Genomic DNA, 14,110 nt, shown 5'->3' on the forward strand with positions numbered 1-14,110 from the left:
CTGCCACAGGAAATATATATATTTTGTATTGAGAGAAAGGGTTGGGCCCACATCAATATATAGTTTTATTATTTGAGTTCATTTAATTTATTGGTGTTGGCCCGCATAAAATTTGGGTGATAAAATACCCATTAGAGGAAGGAGTTGTCATAGGCCATGTGAATCAATTATTAAATGCATTGATGTTATGAAACCATAATAGATCCAATTCACAATTCTTAAAAAGGAGCCGTATACAATTGAGTGGTGGGGATTAATTTTATTAATATATCATCTTCACACAAATTAAGAAGTGGCAGCCGTCAAATTACAAGAGGAGGATCGAATATAGGGCAGCCCAAATCTCGAATTTTGGAGCAGACTTCATTAATTGGGCTTGACAATTGGCAGCCACCATCATCGATTTTGGGCTGTTGGGTTCATAAAAAGTTGGGCAGCCATCGACTAGTATCTTTGGGAGCCTTTAATTCATTAATAATTTAACTAGGTTATTCCCCGGGTAGATACCCGGGTAGGAAAATTTAAATTACAATCAAAAGCAACAATAATATACGGGTTCAATTGTCATCAACACACCCTTAAATCTTTCTATGAATATAAAAATGAAAATATTAGAAATTTTTGTCAACTCTAGACCACAACATGCTAAACCATATCCATTGTGACCTCATTAATAAAAGCTTTTATAATATGTACCTTTGTTACATTAAGAGTTAGTTTCCCATTAACTTCTACAATCCATTAAAGAGCATATACACTATATCATGTACTGAACTCCCATGAGAGACGGCCTGCAATAATTTATATTCAAAAAGAGAATACATAAAGACAATCACTAACACATCATCAAAGTTAATAAGGTAAAGAAATAATAATCCTAGTAAATATAGTATAGATCTATAAAATAAAACCACATTATGCAAAATCATAAACCTCTATAAGTAACGGCTTGAAGACCCATGTAATTCAATAAGTTGTTTAGTTATATACCTTTTCACAAGGCTAAAAAGAAACGATCAAGTATCAGGTTACAGTTTAAAGAAACCAAATTGGTTCATCAAGATTTTTGTACTCTTTATATTATAGCATCACATTTTGACAAAAACATATACCTGAAGTGCAGTTTTGTCATTATCTTGATTAACCAATGTTAGTATCTTGAAAAACTTGAGTAATTTGTGTGATCCCCACAAGATTATTTGGACAATAGATGGTAAGAACCTCAATGAGAGCTAGCAAATCTGCAAAAAAAAAAAAAAAAGAAAAGAAAAGAAAAAAAGAAAGCCAACTTTGGTGACCGTAGAGGTTTTAAATGCCCTACACCCACTTCTAGTCTTCTTTCTCTTATAAGGTAGATCATGAAGTGCCGATGTTGACAGCGTTAGATCATGGAGAAGCATTTAGGGCAGTTTTATTATGCAAGTACAGCACTACAGCTACTAACTTAAGAAAATAAGTAGTAGAAAGATCATTTGGTTGGTGAAAATTAGTTTAATAACTTGAGCAGGACTTTGTTTCAGTTGTACATATGGTCATTGGTTCAAAGTGAATTATAAATCCTAAATGACATTCTTACCCCAACACCACCCAGTCTGAGTGAACAAATATACCGCTGATTTATCATATTACACAATATGTAAGTTGCAGCATAAGAAAACTTTGATTACTCGTATATTATATAGCCAAGTTTTCAAATTACACCCATTTGATCCATTGGAGATAAGATATAACCTAATGCCACCCATTTGACATGATCCATCTATAGCTAAGTTTTCTAAATGTACCCGTTTGATTCGTTAGAGATAAACTGTAACCAAAGGCCACCCATTTTTAGGTAAAGAAGTACAAAAATCCCACCTTTAACTTGATCAAATCACCAAAGAAGTGGAAACTAAATCCTACATGCTTAGAAAGAATGGAAGTACCTGTTGAGATGCAGAATTGGATATTCTCGAATGAACGAACTGCACCAACCTTAATACCTGAATAAGAGTTGACTTTCATAACTAAAAATATCCACTAACACAAATAAGAAAAAACATATCTATTATCACTAACCTTTCTACTTAATCACATTATGTCAAAATTCACTACACAGAAATACAACTATCTTAAATGATTTTGACATGGGTACACTTTTTATATGAAAAATACATTAACATTTCCTTTGATGATCATAAATTGGATTTTGTAAAAAAAACTTAACCGGGTCGGGTGACAACACACTAACAGTTCAACTGAAACGGTTCGCGTCGAAACGGTTCGGCTCGAAACGGTTCGGGTTCGAAACGGTTCAGCTCGAAACGGTTCGGCTCGAAACGGTTCGGCTCGAAACGGTTCGGTTCGAAACGGTTCGGCTCGAAACGGTTCGGCTCGAAACGGTTCGGCTCGAAACGGTTCGGCTCGAAACGGTTCGGCTCGAAAGGGTTCTCGTCGAAACGGTTCAGCTCGAAACGGTACGGGTCGAAACGGTTCGCGTCGAAACGGTTCAGCTCGAAACGGTTCGGGTCGAAACGGTACGGGTCGAAACGGTTCAGCTCGAAACGGTTCGCGCCGAAACGGATTTTTTGGATTTTTTAGAATTTTTATGATTTTTTAGAATTTTTTGGATTTTTTTTATTTTTTGGAATTGGATCAAAATGGCAATTGAAGACATTTAAAATGAAAATCCCCAAAATACCCCTGGTTAAAGATGGAGTTTTTGGATGGAGTTAGTGTATGTGATCAAAATGGCAACAAAAGGGAAAAGTCAGGGACCCAGAGGCAAAAAAAAAACTATTTGGACTAAAATAACAAATTTAGACAAAACTCAGGGACTAAAATGCTATGTAGCACGGGAACGGGTACGGGATTGGGGTACGGGGACGATACGGGTACGGGGAACGGCTGACGTGATGTCGTGGGTCACGCAAATTTAATCCCTAAACAACTGTAGTTAGTGGTAGTAGGGTATCGAACTCAGGGAGTATGTGGAAAATGTGTTGATTATGTAGCTTTGTATTTATACTAAAATTAAACTAAATTGCAGAAAATTAAAATTCAAGATTGTGGATTGTTGTTTTATAAAACTAAATTAAAGACTAATTCAAATCAAAGTAGGTTGTAAACAATTGGAAGAGAACAATGATCACCCTAGGTTTCAGTTTCTTTAAACAATTGTGTGCAATTTCACTAGAAAGAGTTACATAGACATAACTCGTGTATGTGTGATTGAAGTGATAAAAGGGAACAAAGTACTCGGATTAGATAATGCGAGGTTGTTTCCCGATGACCTATTAACCAATAACCAACCCTAACCCTTCCCGTGATATCTCGGTTGCCAACGGCACCAAGAACGTACGATCAAGACTAGAATTTGTGATATAGATTAACGCACTACAAACAATCAAACACACACCATGACATTCAAGCAACGCAAAATATCATTCTAGAAATGCAGAAATTAACACACAAAAGTCTTAGAAACATTCACCTAGGATGATCACCGAAGAGTTTAGCCGGACATGGCTCGGTGAATCATCATCAACATTAATCTAGTGTTCATACGAATTAAAAACACAAACCGAATGTTTAGAATCGTTCACAAACCAAGCAAGTACTCCAAATTCGCTCCCAAAGTCTCCAAGAACCGTCAATGATGAGATAATACCAAAAGACACACCAAAAAACGAGTATATTGTGGCAGTTACACATTTCACGTTCAGGCACCACCGTAAATTACGGCTCCACCGTAATTTACGGTGGCTATCAGATTGTTACGGTGAATTGAGCCTGTGTTACGGTGCAGGAATCAACACAAATCAAGTCTACCGTAAATTACGGTAGAACCGTAATTTACGGTACTCAGCATCCTTGACTCCTATGTTTTGTCTTGTGTTCTTCTCTCAACCCGTTTTCCACCAAAGCATCCATGAGCTGCCTTTTATCCATCTCTTATCTCCTAATTCGCACCTGAAACATAAGCATCGTAGTTATCTAATTCAAGATAATTACGCGGTTAAATGGAGGATTATTTCATATCTTAACATGCTTAAGGGTTGTCCCAAGGACCACCCGTCACATCCCCACACTTAACCGTTGCTTGTCCCAAGCAACTCATCAACATAGCTTCGCAACAAGTGATCAAATCAAACCAAACAAATCATGCAATTTCTTAATCAACCCCTTTGTTAATGCCCAAGCAATGCACCCCTCACAATTTCTCTCCTCTCGGCTACAAGTGGAAACTAGCAAAGATAAGCTAGGCACACATTAGGCAAACGGGTGGTTGCGCAATCATAAGCTTGTACCTGAATCAACTATCCTCCTATAATGGGTCAAACATGAATGCAAATCAAAGGGGCTTAAAGGTTGTAACGTGGCTAGGTGTATGGGTAGGAAATGGAATATATATGAGTAGCGAAAATTCAACCCGGTCTTTTTATTACAACTACCAAAACAACTAACAAAGACATACTACTATATACAAGACAATGAAACCTTCTTTTTTTTTTCTTTTCTTTCTCATTTTTTTTTTTTCAAGCAATAATACATTAACCATAACTATTTCAAACTCATAAACTACTAATTATATCACTAATGCTATAAGACCGGGTCAAATTTGGGTACATTTTCAAGTAAGTAGCTAGGGGAAACAAATGATAGGCTTTAGGCACAAAATTGGGCAACTAAGTGACCAAACCCCCACCCCTCTCACTACCATGCTCATGTATATAATTTATGAGGTCCAACCCCCCAAATCCCACACTCACTCACACAACCGACGAGGCTACCTAATGCCCTTATCCTTTCTACATTCATGTCTAACAAGGATTCAAATTGCATTCAAGCACAAGTTCTAACGCACCCCCACCCGTAGCCACTCTCATTAAAGATTATTTATACACATGTGTGGCTACAACTCTCACCAAGAATGAAAAGGGTAATAAGGGTTGCCGGTGCATTGACTTGGGGATAATTTAGGGCGACAAGATTTCATATTGTTTTGCTCGGCTTAAAATTTTTCAAAAATCTTCAAAAAATTCCCCCCATCCCCACACTTGGGATACATTGTCCCCAATGTATGGCTTTGGAAGGATTTGATCACATCCTCAATCAACATCCGCAAAAAGCTTTTATCTCAAACCCCCAAATTTCTTTTTGTATTTTTTTTCTTTTTATATTTTTTTTTATGTTTTTTTTTTCATTTTTAAACACAACACCACCAACCAACCAAACCCAACAATCAATCATATGATCAATCACCACCCATCCTCCCACCATAATCAACATAAACCAACAAATATATACAAACTATACAAGAGAAAAAATACCACCTGATCAATAATAACGCGGTCCTGGGGGCCCGAAAATGGACGACATCATATCGTTCCATTCTCCAAACCCGAACGAGCCGCTACTGCTTCCCTCTTGTTGTTGTGGTCCCTCTTGCCTTCTTGGATCAAGCCACTGAGAATGGTGGAGCTGTGGAGTCGGATACGAAACGCTGCCATCATACGGTGGCAATGAGGCATAGTCCACATGTTGTGGATCCTCAACCACCGGCCTCCCAGCATGCCAGTCCGCATGCATCCGCCTCATCTGATCATCGTGATATCGGTTATTCATTTCCACCTCCTGCGAATATGCGTGAGTCCGGTGCCAAGATTCATTGCGGTCGAGGCTATGTTTAAGTGCCCGCTCAATACTAGCGCTATTCCGCGTGCCTTGATCAAATAACGACCTCTCCGAACCCGACCAAGTATCAAAGATGGCCGCCGGCGGGCGTTGGCTCTCGATCACCTCCTGCATTGAACCACTATAAGCCCACCCCGGCTCATATGGTTGCTGCGCATAGTCATAAAATGTGCCACCATGACCACCATGAAAAGCCCCAAAACCAACATTTGCACCACCCGGTGGCTCGTCTGCGTAATCGTCATCCCCACTCGGAACTAACTCTTCATCACTCTCAGGTTCATCCGGTTCTCCCGGTAACAATTCCCTTGCACCTAATTTCAACGCCCTCCACCGTTGACCCTCCGATTTCAGCTTGTGATAACGTTCAGACGAAGTGTACGTCCAAACGTTTCCCAACCTATCCAAAGTAAAAGGCAAGTGCCTTTTCGTTAAACCGCGGTCTTCAGATGTGAGTGCCTTCTGCTGTTTCATTAAGCCCGTTATGATGCGGCAGTACGGGACAATGTCTCTCCCGTATTTGTTCCGGCATATCCACAAATGGTGCATGATCAGGTAGCGGATTGGAAACCGTGGGGACCCGTGCATCAATGAGTACAGAACAGGTATCTCTGGAAACCTCACCTGTTCTTTATCCCCTCTCCTTGGGATGACATTAAGTAAACAGATCGTATGCAAGAGCTTGGCTTCTATTTTCAGATTTTTTCGGTATAACACGCCACCATACCTACCGGGCAAAAACAAATCAGCCAACATACTGTTCCATGTCACGTGCTTCTCGGGTTTGAGCAACAAGTCTTCAAGCGTGGGAATCATGTATTCCCTAGCTGGAAGACTATCATATTTTCCCAACTTCTTCAAAGTATCAAATGACATTTCAACTGGTACCCCATGTACCGTCCCAATCAACTTCATTTGTGATGGCCTATAGAAGTTTTCACACTTAAGTGTTGCCATCCACTCCTGAATTTCAGTCAAAAACAAATTGCTCTTATCCTTATCCCAACACTTGAGTGCTCCTTCCCAACCCAAAGCACGGAACTTGTCATACACCCCGAACTGGCCCAACTGAGGCTCATCAACATCTCTTTCACAGATGAATGCGGCCGCTTTATTCTTTAACTTGTTCATGCAATCGTTATACAAAGTTGGCTGCCAAATTTCGGGTTGGTCATCCAATGACCCCGAATTCCACACCGGTTTATCTCTTGGGTCTAACTGCATCTCTTCTTCTTCCTCGCTTTCGCTTTCACTAACCCTACCAAGATATTGCCTCTTCTTCGATGGCTGCTCCTTCTCCTTGCCTTTGCCTCTTGACGAGGATGAACTTGAACCCGGCTTTTCCTTTGTCTTTGCCATTCCTACACACATGAAGAAACAACAAAACAACACAAAAGTTAGCATTCTCTCCACAAGTCATCCCCACACTTGCTTGTTGCCATGGTTGTAGATGTTAGTGAACCCAAAATGTATCAAGAATTTTCAAAAATTGGGCATGATGTCTCTACAATGTAGAACATCCCAAAAGTTCACTACTTTAACCAACATTCCTACATCTACAACCATCAATCATGTTCAATAACAATTTCATACTCATATCCTAGCAACAAGCAAGTGGGCAAGAACATATAACCTAAATCACCTTGTTTTTCACAATGCATCTCCATAATAGAGTAAAATAAGTGTTCATACCTTGTTTCAAGATGAGAGGATGCTTGTGAAACTAAAAATCCCAAAACCCCCAAATTATCTCAACCTAGGGTTTCAAACTTCGACCCCAAAACCACGTTTTCTCTGAAATTCCTCCTCACAATCACGAAGCTTGTGAGAAATTAGTCGATTTAGACCAAAACCCCACTTGATTTGGACGAGTATTGAAGATTTTATGAAGAGTAGAAGGTGGAAGAAGAAGAAGTTTGTGGGTTCTTTGGAGAAGAAGAGGTGGAAAGGTGAAAAGTGATTGAGTGGTTAGGGTATAATGCACGTGATAGGCTTTTTGTTTTCGTTTTTATTGTTTTTTTTTTTTTTTTTATATACACACGGAACCCTGCCGACGGAAATGAATCGATCGCGTACCGTAATTTACGGTCTCACCGTAAATTACGGTGAGACCTGGATATCAAATATTCACCGTAATTCAGGCTATTTCCACCGTAAACCCCAACCAATTTTTTTACCACCGTAAATTACGGCACAACCGTAATTTACGGTAAACTTCAGGCTTCAACTTTCACCGTAACACAGGGGGTTTTCACCATAAAATTCCAAAAATTTTCAACAACCACCGTAAATTACGGCTCCACCGTAATTTACGGTGGATACTGGGCATGCACATTTTGACAAAACTTTGAAGTTTATGTTCCAATTTTTTAGATTTTTTAAATTTTTCGATTTTTTTTTTATGTTTTTTAATTATTTCAAAAACTTGGGAAAATCACCCTACCCCCTCAAAAATCCCGTGTTGTCCTCAACACGATGTAAGAGCAATTCGCGACCCGAACTTCCCCACACTTGTTTCGAACACAGACTTTGAGGAACTATGGCAATTATGCAACTATACTAATAAAACAAAATAAAACTACTATGTACACTATCACCAAACCTGGGCCTCTTACGATTGTTCCTCCTCAACCGGGCGTAGGATGTAGCCCGCTTTGTCAAGCTCCAAGTTGTTGATGTCATTGCCATCCAAATACGGCTTTAACCTGTGACCGTTCACCGTTTGTTGTTTCAATGTTCGCTCGTCTTGAATGTCAACATCTCCGAACCTTCCCACTCGTCGGACAACATAAGGGCCCATCCACTTGCTCTTGAGTTTCCCCGCGAACATTTTCAACCTTGAATTGTATAACCACACTTTTTGACCCACTTCAAAGTTCTTCTTCTTTATCTTCGCATCATGAACCTTTTTCAGTTTCTCTTTGTATGCGGATGCACACTCATACGCTTGGTCCCTTATCTCTTCAATTTCATTCAGTTGAAGCTTCCTCGCCCGACCCGCTTCATCATAGTCCGCATTCACTGTTTTAATTGCCCAATATGCCCTATGTGCCAACTCCATAGGCAAATGACATCCTTTCCCGTAAACCATTCGATACGGAGTGGTATCAAGTGGGGTTTTGAAAGCCGTGCGATATGCCCACAATGCATCATCAAGCTTGGTTGACCAATCTTTCCTATCCGTTCTAACCGTCTTCATTAGAATTTCTTTGATTTGGCGGTTAGATACCTCCACTTGACCACTCGTTTGTGGGTGGTACGGTGTAGCCACACGATGATTCACACTATATCTCTTCAACAACTTTCCAAAATTGAAATTTTTAAAATGTGAACCACCATCACTTATTATCACCCGAGGTACACCGAAACGAGAGAAAATGTTGGATTGCACAAACTTACATACAACGGAATGATCGTTGGTCCTTGTGGCAATAGCTTCAATCCATTTCGACACATAATCAACCGCAACCAATATGTATAAAAACCCATTTGAGTTTGGGAAAGGACCCATGAAGTCTATTCCCCAAACATCAAATACCTCCACTACCAAAATTGGTTGCAACGGCATTTCATCACGTTTCGAAATGCTTCCCATTCTTTGACAATTGATGCAATTTCGGGCATACTCACGAGCATCCTTGAAAATCGTGGGCCAATAAAACCCACTCGATAACACCCGATAGCCTGTCTTATTCCCACTAAAATGGCCCCCACATGCGGATGAATGAGCATGGGTCAATATCTCTAAAACTTCAGTTTCGGGAACACATCTTCTTATCACTTGATCAGCCCCGATTTTGAACAAGTCGGGTTCGTCCCATATATATTGCTTCACTTGACTAGAAAACTGTTGTCGTCTCTTCTTAGTCCAATGATTTGGAATCGCACCCTTGGCCAAATAGTTAACATAATGAGCATACCAAGGGGCCACATAAGTAGAAACGGCCAACAATTGTTCATCGGGGAACCGTTCATTGATTTCACTTGCATCATCTACACCTTCCAACGGGATTCGGGACAAATGATCCGCGACAACATTCTCACATCCCTTCTTGTCTCGGATCTCTAGATCAAATTCTTGCAACAATAAAACCCACCGAATCAAACGCGGCTTCGCATCCTTTTTCTCCATTAAATACCGAACCGCACTATGATCGGAATAAACTACTACCTTGCTTCCCCAAATATACGAGCGAAACTTATCCAAAGCGTACACCACCGCTAATAATTCCTTCTCGGTTGTGGTGTAGTTAAGTTGCGCTTCGGATAAAGTTTTGCTTGCATAGTAGATAACCACCGGTTTCTTGTCAACCCGTTGACCCAAAACTGCACCAATAGTGGTATCGCTGGCATCACACATTATCTCGAACGGCTTTGACCAATCAGGTGGTTGCAAGATAGGCGCCTTGACCAAATGTTCCTTCAAAACAGTAAACGCTTGCATACATTCATTAGTAAAGTCAAACGGGACATCTTTTAATAACAAATTACATAAAGGTTTGGTGATAACACTAAAACCCTTAATGAAACGTCGATAAAAACCCGCGTGTCCCAAAAATGACCGTACACCCTTAACATTTTTAGGAGGTGGCAATGATGAAATTACCCGTATCTTTGCCTTATCCACCTCCATTCCCCTTTCCGAAATCACATGTCCCAACACAATGCCCTCTTGCACCATGAAGTGACTTTTCTCCCAACTTAGCACCAAATTTTTCTCAACGCACCTTTTTAAAACCTTTTCCAATTCGTTGAGACAAGCATCAAAAGTGGTGCCAAAAATGGAAAAATCATCCATGAACACTTCAAGCGACTCTCCAACCATGTCCGAGAAAATACTCATCATACATCGTTGAAAAGTTGCCGGAGCATTACACAACCCAAACGGCATTCGCCTAAAGGCAAAAGTGCCGTATGGGCATGTGAAGGTGGTCTTGTGTTGGTCATCCGGGTGTATGGCAATTTGATTATATCCCGAATACCCATCTAAGAAGCAATAATATTTTTGACCCGACAATTTTTCAATAATTTGGTCAATAAAAGGTAGCGGGAAATGGTCCTTAGAAGTGGCGGCATTCAGTTTTCTGTAGTCAATACACACCCGCCATCCGGTAACCGGTCGGGTGGCAATTTGTTCACCACTTTCGTCCTTGACTACTTGAATGCCGGCCTTCTTAGGCACAACTTGGGTGGGACTCACCCAAGCACTATCCGAAATCGGATAGATGATTCCCGCATCCAACCATTTAATTACCTCCTTTTTTACTACCTCCCTTAGGTTCGGGTTCAACCGCCTTTGAGCTTCTCGTGTCGGTTTGGCATCTTCGGTTGTGATAATCTTGTGCATGACGATAGATGGACTAATTCCTTTAAGATCGGCAATCGTCCATCCAATAGCACCCTTGTTCGCTTTTAACACCTCCATCAAGGCTTGCTCTTGTGCCACTTCCAAATTAGAGGCAATAATGACCGGCAAAGTGTCATTATCCCCTAAAAATACATACTTCAAATGGCCCGGCAAGTCCTTAAGCTCTAACTTTGGTGGTTCCTCCAACGATGGTTTTGTACCCGAATCGATTTCCACCGGTAGACCCTCGAATTGATGAGTCCATGGTGGTCTACCTTCTTTCATCGCCATCACATCTTGTGCCTCCTCTTCAACCCGTAGTGCATAAGCATGTACCTGTTCAGAAAAGTCACACAGGCAAATATCCAAACCATCCTCCTCATACTCATGCGGGTTGCATCCATCTACTATGTCTGCCATAAAACACTCATCCACACCATTAGCATTAGAATTGTTAGTGAAAACATTCAAACGCATTTTTCGATTTCCGAATGCCATATCAACCGTACCAAATCTACAGTCGATAATAGCATGTGCGGTGCTTAAAAATGGCCGACCCAAAATTATGTTCTGTTGTTGTTTAGGGTCCGCCGATGAGTAGTCCAAAACCAAAAAGTCCACCGGGTAGTAAAACTCATCAATTTTAACAATAACATTTTGAACCATACCCCGGGGCAGCTTATGAGACAAATCGGCCAAAACAACCGTCGTCTCCACCCGTGCTAATGGACCAAAGTCATATTGGTCGTATAATCCCCCCGGTAAAATGCTAACTCCGGCTCCGAGATCTAGCAACGCCTTAGCCATTTGAAAATTACCAACTTGTACATTAATCAATGGCGTGCCCGGATCTTGGAGCTTAGGAGGAAGCTCCCCATTCAACACCGCACTCACTTGCCCGGTCAAATCTACCCGCTTAGGCACTTTTTTCTTGTTTTGCCTCTTTTGTGTGCATAATTCTTTTAAGAATTTTGCATAAGCGGGAACTTGTTTTATTGCATCAAGAAGTGGGAGATTTATTTTAACTTGTTTGAACATATCCCACATTTCCTCTTTTTGAGGACCCCTTGACACAATAACATTTTTCTTTCCCGGGTCAAGTAAAGCCGATGGGAATGGAACTTCACTCGATTCACCCTCTATTTTTTCATTCTTTTCATTTTTACTTTTTTCACTTTCACCCAACCCCGGTTTTTTAATAGTTGTTTCTTTTGGTTTAACCGGTGCAAGTTCATCATCACTTTCCATTCCCGTGATGTCCTCAACCACCCCCTCGACCAATTCGGGTGACAAATTGGCCTTAAACTCTTTCCCACTTCTTAACACACTAACATGGTTAATATTAACATTACCTCGTGACGAACCATGTGAAGGGTTTACCTTTGTGTCGCTTGGAAGTTGACCCTTACCTTTCTTTAGTTCCGCCACATCGGTTGCTAATTGCCCCATTTGAGTCGTTAGTGACTGGATGCTTTTATCGCGAACCTCATCTTTTTGCATCCGCACTTCATCAAGTTGATTCCGCTTTTGCATTTCCAATTGCATGCTTTTAAGCATCTCCATCACCTCATTTCCACCCGAAGATCCCCTTTGATCTTGACCCGTTTGGTATTGTTTTTGATACCCTTGGTTATTTCCGCCCCGGTACCCACCTTGGTTATTATAGGATGGCCGTGAACCAAAATTACCTTGGCTACCTTGAAAATTTGGGTTCGCTTGATTTGACGGGTTCCCATATCTAAAGTTCGGGTGATTCCTCAACCCGGGGTGGTAGGTATTAGAATTCATGTTGTTGTAGTTCCTACCACCTCCTCCTTGGCCTTGACCTTGGATCGCATGAACTTCCTCATATTGCCCTTCCAACATTCCTTGGCAATTTTCAGCCGCGTGACCTATTTCATTACACAAAGCACACACATCATAAATTTGGTTAGTACTTTGAACATTACCTTCATCCATGGCATGCACTTGTGGTCGGTTAGTCGTCGGTCGGGCTCTCCTCGAAGCTTGAGCTTTCCTTTTTGATGTAGTTGCCATACTCTCCAAAAACTCCCAATCTTCATTCTCATAATTCGTTCCAAATGTCCCTCCGGTGATAGACATTAAATCCCGTGCATCTTCGGCACTTAAACCCTCATGAAAAGCGTTCATTAACTCCCATAACTCAATCCCATGATGAGGGCAGTTTTTAATCATCATGTTAAAACGCTCGAACGCCTCATGGAACATCTCACCATGTTGTTGTTGAAAGCTTCTCAACCCCTTCCGCGCATCATTAGTCTTTTGGGCGGTGTAGAATTCATCCAAAAAGGTTTGTTGCATCTCCCCCCATGTATAAATTGATGCTGAAGGTAATGTATAGAACCATTTCTTAGCTTTCTCTTCCAACGAAAACTGAAATAAGACTAACTTAACTTCATCGGCCGAAAAACCTTGACTCCCAAAAGTGTTGCAAATTGAGTCATAGGCCTCTAGATGAAAGTACGGCTCCTCCGTTGCTAACCCTTTATACTTCGGTAAACTTTGCAACGAGTTCGTTCTTACTTCAAAAGTTCTCCCTTGGTTGTTGTGAGGGATAACCACCGGTGAGGGGTTTTGAGTAATGATTGGCCTGAAATGTGCCTCTATTCCCCTTGCTTGTTCTCTAAGATGTCTTCGTGGCACACCATACCTACCTCTCGGAATAATCGGCCCATTCGGTCTTTGTACTTGCCCTTGTGGTGCGATCGGTTGTTGAAACTGTTGTGGTCGCATCGGTGGGCGCTGAGGCAGTCTTTGAAATGGTTGTTGGTGTACATGTTGTGGCCGGACCTGTTGCAATGGAATCGGTTGTGGCATTGGTGGCCCTTGTGGTCTTGGCCGAATATGTTGTGGTATAAGTTGTTGATGTTGCATTCCACCAACACTCGCCATCCCTTGAGATTGACTCTGAACATACCCAAAATCCCCTTGATCACCATAATCTCCATAACCATACCCATCATCTTCATACCCCTCAAAGTCTTCAAATCCTTCATCATACCCATCTCCTTGAATTCCCGATGATTGCCCAAATGGAATAGTCGAGTATTGAAAACCCGATTGATT

General features: G+C 41.1%; 1 protein-coding gene and 1 non-coding gene across 2 annotated transcripts; one reads left to right on the forward strand and one right to left on the reverse strand.

Annotated features, from left to right (window-relative positions):
* Positions 1-4,798: 4,798 nt before the first annotated feature.
* On the reverse strand, positions 4,799-7,810 carry LOC110937845. Its single transcript, XM_022180300.2, has 2 exons — positions 7,369-7,810; positions 4,799-7,037 (listed from the first exon to the last, which is right to left on the reverse strand). Exon 2 carries the CDS (start codon positions 7,033-7,035, stop codon positions 5,320-5,322), a length of 1,716 nt encoding a protein of 571 aa, XP_022035992.1. The 5' UTR covers positions 7,036-7,037; positions 7,369-7,810; the 3' UTR covers positions 4,799-5,319.
* Positions 7,811-13,190: 5,380 nt separating this feature from the next.
* LOC118491871 lies at positions 13,191-13,296 on the forward strand. Its single transcript, XR_004892316.1, has one exon. It is a non-coding gene; the product is annotated as a small nucleolar RNA R71 (small nucleolar RNA).
* The last annotated feature ends 814 nt before the right edge of the window (positions 13,297-14,110 follow it).

The sequence above is a fragment of the Helianthus annuus genome, chromosome 4, assembly GCF_002127325.2.
Source record: "Helianthus annuus cultivar XRQ/B chromosome 4, HanXRQr2.0-SUNRISE, whole genome shotgun sequence".
In the NCBI taxonomy this organism is placed as follows: Eukaryota; Viridiplantae; Streptophyta; class Magnoliopsida; order Asterales; family Asteraceae; genus Helianthus; species Helianthus annuus.

Bases quoted from the DNA above. Each gene is read 5' to 3' on its own strand.
- LOC110937845 (XM_022180300.2), bottom strand. From the start codon at position 7,035: ATGGCAAAGACAAAGGAAAAGCCGGGTTCAAGTTCATCCTCGTCAAGA.